Source organism: Rutilus rutilus, assembly GCF_951802725.1.
Source record: "Rutilus rutilus genome assembly, chromosome: 10".
NCBI classification, from domain to species: domain Eukaryota; kingdom Metazoa; phylum Chordata; class Actinopteri; order Cypriniformes; family Leuciscidae; genus Rutilus; species Rutilus rutilus.
This window is the reverse complement of record NC_140215.1, coordinates 20,512,715-20,529,075: the sequence shown is the minus strand read 5'-3', so window position 1 is coordinate 20,529,075 and position 16,361 is coordinate 20,512,715. Positions and strand designations below refer to the sequence as shown.

General features: G+C 39.9%; 1 protein-coding gene across 1 annotated transcript; it reads right to left on the bottom strand.

Moving 5' to 3' along the window:
* Window positions 1–9,138: 9,138 nt before the first annotated feature.
* LOC311297862 (uncharacterized protein) lies at window positions 9,139–14,420 on the bottom strand. Its single transcript, XM_084420339.1, has 7 exons — window positions 14,328–14,420; window positions 13,985–14,227; window positions 13,534–13,805; window positions 10,376–10,406; window positions 9,991–10,083; window positions 9,642–9,884; window positions 9,139–9,439 (listed from the first exon to the last, which is right to left on the bottom strand). The coding sequence occupies exons 1-7, from the start codon at window positions 14,337–14,339 to the stop codon at window positions 9,167–9,169; spliced, it is 1,167 nt and encodes a 388-aa protein (XP_084276465.1). The 5' UTR covers window positions 14,340–14,420; the 3' UTR covers window positions 9,139–9,166.
* Window positions 14,421–16,361: the final 1,941 nt, after the last annotated feature.

The following is a 16,361-nucleotide window of genomic DNA, read 5'->3' as shown; positions in this document are numbered from 1 at the left end:
ACTGAGATATGCTTCCCAGTGTACCTTGGTATTCCTGTGTTAAGTAGGAGTCCTTCGTCCATGCTAGTCTCACGGCAGGGATCTCAGACTTACGTAGGGCACTGGAAGACAGCCGAGGTGGCATGATTAGACTGGGAACCCCATTCGTAGTCACGACGTAACTCGTAGTGACCACGAAAGGGAACGTCTGACCACTGAGTAGGGAACAGATATGTGTCGATGCCCCAATTGACAAGACGTTCGCGAACTATCTCGCCGCTGGACAAGCATCGGCACTGAAAGGTCCGGCCCTGCCTTTCAAACCACTCAAGATGACATCTCGCTTTAATGGCAGGGCATACGCGGCAGCAGGTCAGGCTGGGGCTGCTTTACACACAATATCTGTGTTGCAGGCATACCAAGCCGATCTGCTGAAGGATTTGGATCAGGGGCAGGGTCTCTCCCCTGACGCAGTGGATGAACTACGGCGCTCCACAGATCTGGCTCTTCGGGCCACCAGACAAACCGCTGCCTCGATTGGAAGGTCGATGGTGGCCATGGAGAGACATCTGTGGCTGAACCTGGCTGACATCGGGAGAAAGAAAAGTGTTTTCTCATCGATGCCCCGCTTTCGCCATCTGAACTTTCCGGCACCTCCGTTGAGGCTCAAAAAGTCTTTAGGTTGGTTATCTAGGCCCCTTATATAAATTAAAAGTCATAAGAATTTTTTTTTTTTGTTGGCCTCATAGCTGAGGCCTCCATTTCCCTTGGGCTTAGTGGTTCTTTTGCTACCCACAGCTTTAGTTTATTCGCCCTGCACTACACTCCCTTAGAGCCTAAGCATGCCATGGGCTGATGCTTTTGATAATTGAAGTTGTAGGCCTTTTTATAGGCCTCCTCAATAGTCAGGTAACGTAAGATTGTACTCCCCTTGTTTAAAGGGTCGATAGCGCTCTGGCTGAGTACACTGTCCATTGGCAATGTAAAAGCAGGAAAACCAGAACAGCTATGATATCTGAGGCTCGTTCTGCTAACAAGTTCGCTATCAAGCAGCATGCTGAGTTCTACTCTCCAGGATGTCCGTCTCTATGATCCGGTTTCACTATTGTTTTTTGTGAGAGACACTGTTTAGGAAACAGACAGGTTGTTGGCAAGACTAGGTCGGTAGAGTTGATTAGGTCTACCTTCTGTGGCATGTGGGGTTGACCTTATGTCCCCCTTTAGAAAGTGACTGGATGGGACTCCTTTTGGACACCCTGGCCATTTTCCCATAAAGAAACCCCTTCCATGGAAGCTGTTGGTTTCAAGCCCTTGAGGGGCCTTGGTAGGCTTTTCCTTGTTAGGAGGCCTCTTTGAGGCTTATAGCTTGGGTAGTGACCATAGAGAATAATGTCACTGACAGCCTGTATGTGACCCGAAGGGAAAGTGTTTTCTTGGCATTTCATGGTGGAACTGCCAGTTCTGATGTTTCTGTCACAAGCCATAATTGGCATGCACTTCCCTCAGCATGGTGGGATTGTACATCGTTCCCCATAGCGTCATCAATGCAGTGCGAGTTCCCTTTCGAAAGGGAACGTCTAGGTTACGACTGTAACCTCTGTTCCCTGAGAACAGGGAACAAAACACTGCGTTGTTAGCAATGCCTTGCGGATGCCTGCTGAACAGTCCCTTCAGACGATAAGTGGATGACATGTTCTCTTGGCGCCCCTTCTATACTTCCGGGTCGCACTAGTAGTGACGTCATAGGCTGTCGCAAGTGTTTTTCTTAGCTGCTCTGATCAAATATCTTATTTCCCTTGGTGGAATTTAGCTTTTTATTCCAGGCTCTGGAAGGTTTTCTATGGAACTATACATTTTACCCTTACAAATAATGCTGCCAACTGTGTCTCTAGAAATTTTGAGTGTCTTGGACATGTTCTTGTAGCCATATTTAGTAAATTAGCTCAAAAGGGAAATATGAATAATCAATTATAACTTGTTATAATTAAATATTTGGATCAGTTAATATAATTAACTTGATTTAGCTGAACACTCAGCAAACACTCAGTATTGATCGTCTATCAACTCAGAAAGGATATTTTTCGTGGCCACAGAAAAATAACTCTTTCTTAGCATGTAGCTGTGATCGCATCGTTAAGGTGACGTTGATTTACAAGCAGGGACCAGAATCAACTTCCATGGATGTACACAAAAGTTTTATTGAACTAAATCACAAACATAACTAATCTAAACAAACACATCATACACTCAAATCATTGTTGTTATAGAGCTCCCAAGTCCTAATTGTGTTTTAACGCAATTTTTTACCCTACCATATCAGTGTCACGCTCATTTGCAGGAAGGAACAAGATGATGATGATGATCAGGTAAAACGGCTTTATAATCCACACAAGGGTCTCTGGTGAAGCCAGGGTGGGAGTAGCCAAGGCGGAACCGACAGGTTGCGAGGCTGGTGAGTGCATGACCTGAGGCTTATCCATACTGCAAGGCATCACAGGGGAAGATGAGGGGCTGCATGAAATCAGCTTAGATAGGGCTGGAGGACTGGCAGTGTTAAACAGTCGAGGTGGGAGAGGGAGGTTGGGGGGACCACTGATAACAGTTCATATAGGGCAATAATTAAGTCTCTGTGCTGGCTAAAACCAACGATTATGAAGAAAGGGCGCATGGTTCAGGGTGGGGCAGGGTGTGAGGCAGTATTTCAGTGTCCCAGTCAATAAGCCAGTCCTCACCAGAATCAATCTCCACCAAGATTCCCTCAGGTACAGCTGTTGATTCACGTTGGGTCTTCAGCTCCGTGCTCGTGCAGGGCGGAAGCTCTCCGTCTGCGGGGGGCTCTGGCCTTGTCGTCTCCGTGGTGAGCGGTGTTGCACAACATCTGTTCGGCGTGGCTGGACGAGGCTGCTGTTATCCTCCACTTTGCCCACTGTGAATGCGGATCCATTTGTCCACAGTGCAAAGATTGGTGTAACCCTTTGGGTGTCAGACCACACCAAAATCCTACCCTGGTAATCCAGAGTTCTCGCGAGAGCACAAGTTGAATTTGCTCAGCGAGTTACTCTGGTGTCGAGTAATGATGCTCATTAAATATGCCCCTCGATCTGAGCTGCACCAATCACATCGGGTTATCTGATATAGGCAGGCCAGAGGCGAGCTAAACAGATGACGACAGAGCTGTGTCGTCGAAGTCATTAGTAAATATTGCAAGATGGCTATGGATGAATACCAGTTGTTTGAAACGGCTTTGGCTGCTATAATGAATAAGTTAAGGCCATTGCACACTGAGTCCGAAATTCGCATCCGAAATTTTCGCACGTAAAAAAAAAAATTCGACCTCACGTTATGTCAATCATGCTTGCACACTGTCTACGAAACTTTCGTCCGTAAAAAAAAAATCCGGATTGGGTTCGATTTTCTGCGTTTTTCGCATCCACAGCCAGTGTTTTGTGAGGTTTTTTGAAAATTCAGAGCCACCGTACGACCGTACACCGAACGACAAAATCCAGAATGACGTCTGACAAGTTGATACACTTCGTCTCGCAGCACAAGTACTGTATGAAAAACAAAATGCGGATTACAAAGACACTGAATAAAATATAACCTGTATACAGCTGTTCTGTCTGCCCAGCGCTTCTGCCGGCCGCGTGTGTGTGTGTGTGTGTCCGTATAGACATACTGCCAGTTTCTGTTCAGGATCGATTGGTTCTTTTTAATATGTGGCTCCAGTATCGCTAGCAAAGCATCAAACTGTTCCACTGACATTCTGAGGTAAATTTTGAATCGTTTGGGATAATTTCGCAACTCCTTGATAAGGAGGTGAAACTCTCCTTCCTCTCGGCGCAATCTCAGGATTGGATGGACCCAATATTTCCTCTTTCTTTTTCTCTTTTTAAGAAGAAAGAGGGCAACAAATTCATCCTCACTGCTTGACGAATCCATTTAGTATTTTTTGCGTTTTTTTCCGCAAAGGTTTAATAAATACGCATCGGACTCAGTGTGCAAGGTTTCTGTGCGTGACGAATTTTACTGCTGACGAATACGAAAAAACGCATACGAAAATTTCGGACTCAGTGTGCAATGGCCTTTAGACTTGGCTTTTATCTAAAACAGGAACAGAAGACGCTGCTCGAATCGTTCCTTTGCAAGAAGGACGTTTTTCCTGTTTTGCCGACTGGATACGGTAAGAGAATAATCTACCAGTTAGCTCCGCTGGTAGCGTATGGGGTTTATTGTTGTGATTGGTCGTAGTGTTATCCAATTGCGTGCAGTGAGATTTCCAAATGCATGCTTGGTGCCGCCCCTCAAGCTGGGTGATTTTCATTAGTCGACGCCAGACCATTAATCTTTCAGATTTAGGTCTGGATTTCCAGGCTACCAAAATCCCTCAATTAAACCAACATCATTGAAGGTGGCAGATGTCAAGGAACTCCTCTACGAAACGCTCCCAGGTCTCTGCCATGCTGAAACACAAACACTGTCACTCCTCTCATCAATTTGGTTCCTCTAATTGGTTGATGGAAGAAATTTCCAGTATATTTTTTTGATATATCATTTTGATGGCCCAGTCTTCTCTCACAAACAAGATGATGATGATCAGGTAAAATGGCTTTAATAATCCACACTTAAAAAACTCAAATAATAACAACAGGCAGCAAACATCAACATAACATTAACAAGACTGGACAACTGAGAAGTGAACAGACAGCAACTTAAGTACAAGCCAAATGAATTAAAGGGGTGGTTGATTATTATTTCACTTTTCTAACTTTAGTTAGTGTGTAATGTTGCTGTTTGAGCATAAACAACATCTGCAAAGTTACAATGCTCGAAGTTCAAAGCAAAGGAAGATATTTCCTTTTAAAGAAATCGTTTTTTAAGGACTACAACAAATGGCTGGTAGGGACTACACGACATTCCTCCCGGGTTAGTGACATCACTAGTGCTTGTCTGCGTGAGGTAATCGGAGCTGCTAAAACACAGACACACACACAACCACACACACACACACACACACACACACACACACACACACACACACACAAGCTCTTGAAGCTTCGCCCTTTGTGCCGGAAGCAGCAGCTCATTTGCATTTAAAGGGACACACACAAAACAACACTTTTTTGTGCCGAAACACACAGGCATCTTAAAAAAGACGCACTCCACCCATGTAAGCTCTTTCAGGGGACTGCTCTCCTTGGTGCTGAAGCACGCATGGGAACGGTCGCAGCGGACACAGACAGGGAAGCCTGTCGTGCACTGTCTCTCTTTCATGGCGATCTTACCAGCCGTAAGAACGGCTTTTCAGCGCTCTTGGCGCACCGTACCAGCTGTAAGAACAGCCTTTTTGTTTTGCTCTGTGACAAACAACACAAACACAAAAGACAGAAAGAGAGAGAGAGAGAGAGAGAGAGAGAGAGAGAGAGAGAGAGAGAGAGAGAGAAAAGTCGACCTTGCTGCCGCGCTGTATCGCCCGCACCAGACGTGAGAGATCCTCCTGGAGAGCTCACTTGTTTAATATAAACACTCACTGAAGAGAACAGTATTGAAACGCTCAGCTCAGAAGCAAAAAGCTGAAGTGCAATCGCACCTTCTGCTCATTATATACCCGTGCTGCGTGGCTGAACAGCTGATGCAAATGATTGCACACCAGTGTGCATTGGCTTGTTTAGTTTCACTCGAAGTAGATTGGCCTCTCTAGCGAGATTCCTATTCGTCGGTCACGACGTACACCGAGAGTGACCGACTGATAGGAAACTAACATTGTTTTTCTTGCAAAAATATTTTTTCTAGGAAAAATATTTTGATGCTTTTCAAAACAGAAATATTCCCAAACACTTTGGCCAAAGTCATTGTGTGTGTTTCTGAATCATGTCCGAATAAAACAAAAGGGGAAATGAAACTAGACATTTTTATACATATAAACTCACGACTTTCAGTAACAAAGTGAAGTAATAAAAAAATCAGGATTTGCTTTAACCTAGTAACTGAAGGGTTTTCTAGATTATACATATGAAGAACCAATCATATTGTATAAAAATGATGTAATGAATCATGTCATTATTGCCATGCTCCTATTCTATAAAAACCTGTTGTATTCTTTTTGCCGGTGGGATTCTCTCTGAAACTTGTCTGAGGTCCTCCGGCCGTGATTAAAGCATATTCTAAGGCATTGTCTGGGGTCTGTTAATGCTGCGCAGCAGTTTAGTGGAACACTAGAAACCGTATTCCCAAGTGATAGTGTTCAAAAAGGAACGAGTTGTCGTTCGACTCGTGAGACTCTTAGGTGAGACGTTAGATGCGGTCGGGTAACTATAATTCTTTGGGATTTTATGCGGTCAGAGTAGCTACACTTTGGCATCAACCAACACGCTCAGAGGGGAAGTCACCTGAGTATAATTTTGCAGGTGTCATGGACACTTGGTTCAACTTAAGTCAGGTGCCATAAGGGGGAAATCTACCACAATAGTCATATGGAAGATTTTCGGCACGTCTTTCAGTTTGGTACGCGAGTGTACTGAATGAATACAGTGTTATTTAATCACTGCACGTGCAGTGTCTCTGTGTGCAGAACTTAGTTTTACATAGTCATATGGAAGATTTTCGGGAACTGGTCTTTCAGTTCGGTACGTATGTGTACCGAATGAATAGTGTTGTTTAACCACTGCACGTGCAGAGCTTCTTTGTGTGCAGAACCTAGTTTCCACCATGGGACCATATTGTTTATCTATCAATTATAGGGTTAATCCTAAACCTAACCCTAATGTAAGTATATGTAGTTAATTAATATTACTCAGTACTTAAATGCATATTTACTCTGCAACACGGACACCTTAAAGTGCCCCTATTATACTATTTTAAAGTTTTCTAATGTTGTTTTGGAGTCTTCTACAACAGGTTTACATGCATCAAAGGTAAAAAAACTTTCATTTTCTCAAAATATACATTTGCACATCACCACATTTTTCAATGATTCTCAAACGACTCACCACATGAATCAGTCTCTCTAAATCCCTCCTTTCCGTGAGCTACTCTGCTCTGATTGGCCAGACAGCTCAGTCTGTTGTGATTGGTCTACCACGTACAGCGCGCGTGTTGAAAACAAAACCGCCCATTACCATAACTGAACTTCAGCTATGTACATCAGGAAGCTTCCTACAGCTCAGCGATTGTACACCGTAAACTAAAGACAGTGTAACGACTGAGACAAATCAGACACAATTATTTGTTATATTTAACAAATAATCTTTAAAACTCACTTTGGGATCTATGGTCCCATAGATGTGGTCACGTGGAAAAAGCAGAGGCCATAGGAAAGACCCACAGCCCCTAAAACAGACTTTCCTGCATTAATTTATGGACGAACTGATCTGTAAATAAACATGCACCCCAGGACACTGTGTGAATGATTTATTGTCTTGCGTAGTGTCTTTTGATACTATTATGTCTTTGATACTATGTATTTTATGAGAGAACCAATGGTCAATGTAACCCCACCTGTATCGTATCTCCTATCTAATTAATCTTCATTTAATGACTCACACTTTAGTGTACATCACCTTCTCATAGAATGCAGTGTGTGTTTGTTATATCTAATTGAGTATAAATGGACACAAACAGCAAGGCCTATGTCTAACCACACTTGAGACAGAGCCATAAATCCCCCTTGGAAATTCCCCCTTTCTTATTGGTCGAGCCAACCCTGAGAGGTGGGACCTTTCTCAGACTTTAAATGGGCTCTACACAAGCCTGTCCCTCTCTTGGCCTTCTAGGTGTGTTCGCATAGCTGTCCTGCGTGGCCACACTAGGCCCCAGGGCAGCAGGCCTTGGCCCACAGCCAGCCATGTGCTCATTCAGGAGAGAGAGAGGACTCTCTCCACCAGAACAGAATCAAAGGACAACATCAGGAGTGTGGCACAATGTCTTCATTCAATGCAGAAGAAGTCCTTTGCAACTTCCGACTTCCTCCCTTCTCCTGTTTGCTCTGCGTGTCCTCTCCGGCCCAGGGCTGGCAGGCCACAATCTGCATTCCAGCCATGGGAACAGAGTCAAACCAATCACGCAAGTTCATCACCAATTCTTCAGTCAACGCCAAATAAATCGATTGAGACTCATGGGACTATCAAAATCCTTCTTCAGGAACTTCACGAAATGTTTCACTGCAAAGGCAGTGGTGCTCTGAAAATGAAAAGCTGATGCTTCTTTTCATAGTTAAATGGATCTTTTCCATAGTTCCATTTCCTGCTTCCGGTTTCATTCTGTCACTCACCATTTTACCTATGCATGTATGTATGTGTGTTTAGTTTATGTTTGTGATTTAGTTAATAAAACTTGTGCACAATACGTATTTGTTTCTGATTCTCTGCTTGCAACAAAGTTTATTTTGCGATTTAGATTTTGACTACAGGCTCTTATTAGTACTGTACAGTAAGAAAGACATTTCCCTCCCCTGGAAATGAACATTTCTTAGAATTAATAAACAATTAACACAGTGTTCACGGGACGAACAGGGGGATTGATTGTAATATTAATTTTACTACATTAAAAATTAAAACTGATCCAAATATTCATAATCAATTATAACAAGTTTTGAGTTTTTATATTTCTTTAGAGCTAATTTGCTACAATAGTAACAAACAATTACGTCGATTTTACCATATCAATCCGAGCGTGAGTCCGATGATAAAACACTGGAAGACCTAGTCATTCAACCCGAACCTCCATCGCATTCAAAAGGACAACTCAAGCTGGACGTTTCTCAGTGATACTGGCTTTACCTTCACATTGTAGAGCACAGCGTCTTCTCGACATGATGCTTATCCAGTATCCACAGGAATCAGCTGCAGTGTTTGAGGGGTTCAAGGTTTCTCTGGTGTCTGCGCGCGCAATAAGTGGGTGGGCAATATGCTAATGTTTCGTCTTGACGTCACAACGAAACGGCTTAGGTTTCATTTTAAAAATGATTAATTTAATTGACTCAGAGTCGACTCTTACTTTTGAAAAACAATAACTTTATATACGGTGCACTTTCAGATTTAAAACTTTGCAGGATGTTTTCATTCACTTAGAGCTATGTTACACACTACATGAAAGGTGTTTTTTGGTGGATTACACATGTAAATATTGGCAATAATGATTATTCAGACAGTTTTATGTTGTAGAGTTATCATTTTATTGAAACATCTGAACACTAGTACCAGGAGTCCATGATGCGCCTCATGCTCATGAATCTCATGCCACCCATATTGCTGAAGTTCCTGTACTCTCCAGGCCTGAAGTAGGTCATCTTGCCTCTGTAGTGGGCCTGCTCATACATGAGCCAGTGGCCGTCCATCACATGACAGGACTGGCAGTGAGACATGCGGTAACGGTCCATGATGTTGTCACAGTCATCCATCATCTCGTACATCTGACCCATGAAGTTCTCCCTCTCGTAGATCCTCATTCTGTAGGATCCTCTGTGCTGTTGTGGAAGAGAAGTCAGTTATGTATCAATTAATTAGGAACAACCATTATCACATGTAGTCATAAGTCTAACTTCAACAAAAATCTAGGTCTATCTCACACAGTTTACCATTCTGATTTCAAAATAAATGGTTAAAATAAATGTAGGACTGTTGTCTAATGTCAGTTAATAAATACGTCAAGAGGTTCATGGAGCTCACCATAGAGATCATACGGCAGGACCTGATGCAGTTGCTCATTCCAAACATGGACATGTAATCAGAGTACTCGCCCCTTCTAAAGAAATACTGATTTCCCATGTAATTGGGATGATCATACATCATCCAGCATCCGCTGTGCACTCTACAAGAGTGGCAGTGGCTCATGTAGGAGGAGAAGTCACCGCTGTCGCCGGTACACTCGTAAGAGCGACCCTGGAAATTTCTTTCTTCATAAAAGGTGACCTGAAATTTTATATAGTTAATCTCTTAGTGGTTTTAAGGGAGGAAAATAGCACATTAAAGTAATTTGAGTGAAATTGTATGGATTAGGAGCTGTAATAAAGTTTACCTTCATGGTTGCGCTGATCCTCAGTAGTTCCACAAAGGAGAAGCTGAAGCTGATTCTGGTTGTTGACTGACTGCTGTCACCCGTACCTTTATACTAGACCAAGACTAAAGACTACACAGCACCTATTGTTAGTCAATTCCTGACTGTGCAAGTTGGAATAGAGGCCATTCTAGCTAAAGCTTGGTATGTAGATCTTAGTCCTTTCATTTTCAAGAATCTAGCATTTCTTGAGTTTCTAAATTATACATTTTTTTCTAAAAGTTTCTAATTTGCTAAAATGAAAAAAATTGAAATGCGGAACACTAAGCAAAGATTTAAACAAGGAGGTTCCATTGTTTTGTCTTGTTTTATATTCTTGTTTCAAATTTATTTTCTTTTTTTATACTTGGACCATGATGGATCCATTTTTAGTCCAACTGTAATTTGAGAGAAATTCATTTGAGAACATGTGTCATTTTATTATGTTCCTTCTGGATTCCATTTGAAGTTTCAATTTGAAGTTCTTGTGTTATGTTCTTCTTCTGTCTGTTCTAGGTTCACAACCTAATGATTTAGATGTTCTTTTTTTTATTTTATTTTTTTTATTAGCTGTTATGTGTAATCCTCATGTCGCTTTTGTCTTTATGTATTATTGTTCGGTCTACCTGCATCATTCGGCTAATGTTTTTTTTTTTTTTTTTTTTTTTAAAGCACATTATATCTAGCACTTGGATTCAAACTTCTTGCCTTAAGCCTCACCATTGCTCTTTGGCATAGTGAAAATGCCATAGTAAGTTCTCAGTATTTGCAATAGAAGAACAGTTTAAAGTGAATAAACCTTAGATCCATAGGGACCTTTCTGATGCCAATGATGTTGTAATAGTTTTAAAAGGCAGATTTTTTACCATAATCAGTTTTTTCTACCAATTGTTTTTAATCATTATGAAGCTTCTTAAATGTATTAATGCTCAAGACACTTGAGTGTTGAATTTAAATCGCAGTTTATTAAACAATTGGAGATCAATATCATCAAACAGAATTTAAATGACACAAAGCCTTGAATGGATTGCAAAAATAATCTTTCTTGGTTGAGAATTCAAAAGTAGTCATGTACAGGGGTGCCCTTAGGATTTTCCTGAATGGTGCGCAAAAGAAAAAAATGTAGCCTAATCATAGGTGACTGCATCACAGCAGCTATTTATTTACATCTTGTCATCCTGATTAAACGTAATTTTTCACTGAATAGTTTTATTACCTCATCAGGCCTTTGAATCAATGATGGTTTGTTGAACCTGTAGAATGAAATTCCTACCTACTGGCAAGAGCAGTAACTGTTCAACAGCAGGCTATATTAATGCCAGCAAAACATCATTTGTTTTAGTTTTTTGGCTTTCATTTGCTGCTTTTAAACAGTTTTTATATGTGTTATACAGACGTGTCTGACCATTACGCTGCTTATTAATTGTCTTGGGCATGAGTGGCGAGTTCAACTTTTAAAATTGTGCCTCAAGAGTTTTCCCATTCCACTGCACTGCATGCCACGTTTACCCCTTACCTGTCAGGGATCACTGGTGATCCCAGATTATTTTAGTTCAAAATATGTTTGAGCTTATATATCTCAATATTAATAACAGTCTGGTTAATTTTGAGTCTTGAACTATAAACTCTCAAGTGTTGGCTTTCTAAATGTATGTGTGTTATGTTTCTATTCAGAATTACTTATGAGCAGTAACCTTTTTATTTTGGGCATTTCATGTATGCAGCACTTGCCAAAATTGGGGGTGATGGGGAAGGGGTTAAAAGCAACAATGTGTTCTGTGTAAATGACCCCTTTGCTTATTCATCTCATCACAGTTCATTCTGTTTAAACACAGGATTCTTTATTAACATATATGATTAGTGATATACATGATGTAGAAATAACATATTGAAATGCTATTGAAGTCAGGGTATGCAGAGTGTGTACTCTCCGTACAGGCACCTCTCTATTCTGACAAAATAAGATTTTTGCCAGCAATATATAATTAGTCAATTTGCATTATAGTACATGTTTTCTTTGGATGGCTCTTAAAATAGCATGAAATAGACCCTTGTATGCAGTGAAAATGACTTTCCCTATGTGCTGCAAAGAGGGAATCAGGAGATCATTGTTTTCTTTGTAACAAATCTGTCTGAACTTGTATAGATTACTACATTTCTACCCCAAAAGAATCACTGTTTATATGTGCTGTATTTTATTATTTTTTTACACTGTTAAAGCCCATTTTCATGATGCCTTGGGCCCAGTGTCGAGAAGGTTACTTTGGAAATGTAATAGAGTGGTGCAGGTATGACATCACTTTGTAGGCAAAAGCGAGTTAGCATTTTAGCACTGTCAATGTTTTTTTTTGAATGGGCTTTTGGTTAAATGGCTTAAATAAGGTAGGCTATGTGGTAAACACAAGCTCAGGATACTTGCATGTTTTATTCTACGACATAAAATAAATCAATATTACCCCACTCGTGATTTTTTGAAGCTGTTGCGTGTCTTGAAAAAAGGGGTTGCTAACAAGTGGCTAAATGGGACTACAGAGGCTGTCGAGGAGATTTAACGTCATCACGCAGAAAAGGTAAGCTCAGTCCGTTTTTACAGCATTGTTAAGGTTATAATTGTGCTCTTACAAACCATTCTAACTCAAACGTTCTGGTATTTTGTTTTTTAGAAAAAAACTGAAAGAGTTGTTGGTAGCTTAGTGATGGTGACGTTGAATTTGTGGGACTGTGGTGTAGTTCGTTTATAGCCTACCTTTGGCTTTTTACTTCTAGTGACTGCATTTAGGCTTCAAAATTTATTAAAGTTGTGTTCATCTGTGATAATTGTAATGTTGATTCATGCATTTTCTGTAAAGCTGCTTTGAAATGATGTGTATTGTGAAAAGCGCTAAACAAATAAATGTAAATTGAATTGAATTAAATAATTATCTTGATGGACAAAACAGCATTGCTTTATTAAATGGCCCTTAAATGGCAGGAGGCATCGTGCCAATCAAAAAAAGGCAAGGCAACAAATTAACATTATTCAACATTTCCTAGCTTTTTAGAGAAAATATTCAGATGTAACACCATTTGTAATTGTTAACATTTTCATAAGTAACTTAAATTTAATTACATTTAATTTAATAACTTTTTTTCTCAGTAACTGTAACTGATTACAGTTACATTTATTTTATAATCAAATTACAGTTACTCCCCAACAATGCTTGGGCCCTACAAATCCAACAGTTGGAACTGCACTCCAGACTTTGCACTTCCTCTATGAGGAAGGTGTTTAGTAGCATTTTTTTAACAACAACAACAACAAACTGTTTATTGAAACCATTTTAGCCTGCCTCATTTAAACCTGGCAGTAAATGAGAACGAGTCCACTGTTCTAGTCTATATGAGCCAATTTTGTTTTATTTGTTAGTCTGTTTAATTCACTAGATTTTTTTTTTTGATTTTTTTTTTGTGATTGATTAGACATGGCAGTAAGGATTTTGCAGGCACAATGTTTAGTGTTGTAGAAAAATAATTTTATTGAAACACTAGTACCAAGAGTCCATGATACGCCTCATGCTCATGAATCTCATGCCACCCATATTGCTGAAGCTCCTGTACTCTCCAGGCCTGAAGTAGGACATCCTGCCTCTGTAGTGGGGCTGCTCATACATGAGCCAGTGGCCGTCCATCACATGACAGGACTGGCAGTGAGACATGCGGTAACGGTCCATGACGTTGTCACAGTCATCCATCATCTCGTACATCTGACCCATGAAGTTCTCCCTCTCGTAGATCCTCATTCTGTAGGAGCCTTTGTACTGTAAAGAGAAGTCCGTTGTAAATTTTAGCACTATTTAGCAAGTTTTAGCTAAATCAATACAGGAAATGTCAAACTAAATTTAGAACAAGTTAGTAATGTATTGCCATTTTGAAAGGGTATTCATGCTACAGGATTTAACATAACATTGATCTAAATAAGTTTTACTTTTGAGCTCACCATGGGGATCATACGGCAGGACCTGATCCAGTTGCTCATCCCGAACATAGACATGTAATCAGCATACTCGCCCCTTTTAAAGAAATACTGATTTCCCATGTAGTTGGGATGATCATACATCATCCAGCATCCGCTCTCCACTCTGCAAGAGTGACAGCGGCTCAGGTAGGAGGAGAAGTCACCACAGTCACCCATACACTCATAAGAGCGGCCCTGGAAGTTCCTGTCCTCGTAGAAGATGACCTGAAAATGAATTCAATTTAAGTAATTTTTTATTTTTTTTATATTTTTTTATTCTACTTTCATTTTCATTTGAATTTATCTTAGCTGTAATGAAGTTTACCTTGCCCATCATGGTTGCGCTGGCTGATCCTCAGTAGTTCCACAAAGGAGAAGCTGAAGCTGATTCTGGTTGATGACTGACTGCTGTCACCCGTACCTTTATACTAGACCAAGACTAAAGACTACACAGCACCTATTGTTAGTCAGTTCCTGACTGTGCAAAATCGAAAAGAACTTATTCTAGCAAAAGTTTAGCATCTAGATGTTCGAGTTCACTTTTTTAAGGGTATGTTCAGTTTTTTTTTAGGACAAAAAAAAAAAAAAAATATATATATATATATATATATATATATACATACAATTTTGTTATATATACTTATTGTTTGTTTGCAGTTTATTTACAATATAGTCAACTATATAATACAAATATTAATGAGGGTCAAATGGCCTCATGATAGTCATACCTGGAAATGAATCATGTCCAAAAATATAAGTGAACATCACATACCTTTTTTGGTCACTTATATACCAGAATATTTATAGAAAACGACACAGACATCAAGACAATATAAATATAAGTTCATTCATCTAGTCCTAGCCTATCACTATCACAAAAAATTCATCCTTCTGTCCTTTTAAATGTCCATGTTAAAAGAGCACGTTCGGTCATTTAGTGAAGCTGATTGCTGTAGCATATCCAACTTAGCCATGTCTTCCTTTATTTTAAATTTGTAGCTGTTGTTTGATTGGTAGTTTAGTAAATTTGTTTGCGATCAAATATTCAATATTTCTACTCTCCATAGTTACATCAGTGGTAGCAGTTAAAACTAATATCACGTAATTTACATCTTGTCGATGATTGGTTGATATACCAAGGGAAACTAGCCTCCTCTGCCATGTTACTTTTCTCAACACTCCTAATCACCAAGAGTGAATGTGTCTTGTGGAATATTCCAAGTTTTTCAGAGGGGGAATGTGTTAGGGTAACAGGACTGAGTGAAAACCCGGGGACATGACTAAAATGTGTATTTTATCTAAAATATTAGATACATTTTTTTTTTCTCATAAAAACAAACAAACATTTTAAATAGATTGGATATAAAGTCACACAACAATCCCCAAAACCTAAGATTTCTGAAGGATTTTAATCATTATATTTCATGGCAAAGTTTAGAGACAGAGAGTGGGGACATGCAGAAAATGCTATTTTTTTGTGTTCTATGTAGTTTTTATTAATGTTTTTAATTATAAATTTTAAAATTTGTAGTTAGCATAATATGCAGGACATTTTGCTTATTAATAAAATGTATTTTAGAGTTCATTTTCATGCAATTTTATACACATGATGTTCTGGGGACAGAAATGTCACCCATTCAGTGGAATGGCTCAAATACTCAATGGTGATTGGCTAATCTTTATTTTTACCAACAGAGGCAAAAGTCTCCGGTGTTGGCTGCATCCGAAAAGGCAGCTGACTTGTTGCCTATCAGGCAATGACTTTGCAGGCAGCGTTTGCGCACGAAGGTTCCTCAAGAAACTGATTTCGGACAGACAGACGCAGCGTAACGGTTAAGGGATCTACAGCAAAATATAGCGAGCTTCGGTGAAAACTAAGTGAATATTTAATGACTACAATAGTGATTTCTCGCTAGAAATGACATCATAAGTGGAAAACATTGATCAAAAATGTACATTTATACACAAACTGATGACCAGCCGCAACTTTCAGATGTCATCTTTAATTTTCTAGCTCAACTGTCTCAGAATGGAAAGCACAGAATTGTGGGATATCAAAGGCAGCAAAGGATACATCTATGCTGCCTTCAAAAATCGATCAGATGAAGGTATCTCAGGAGACAGGAAGTGAAACTAACATTGCATTCGGACTTGCCTTGATGCCTTCTGACCTTGGAATGCATCCTCCGAAGGCAGTATTTATCTAATAGATTCAAGGTATAGTCCATCCAAAAATAAAACTTCTGCCATCCTTACTCATTCAAAACCAATTTGACTTCTTTTCTTCTGTGGAACACAGAAGAAGATATTCTGAAGAACATTGGGAACCAGTAGAACCAATATTGGTGCTCGTTGACTT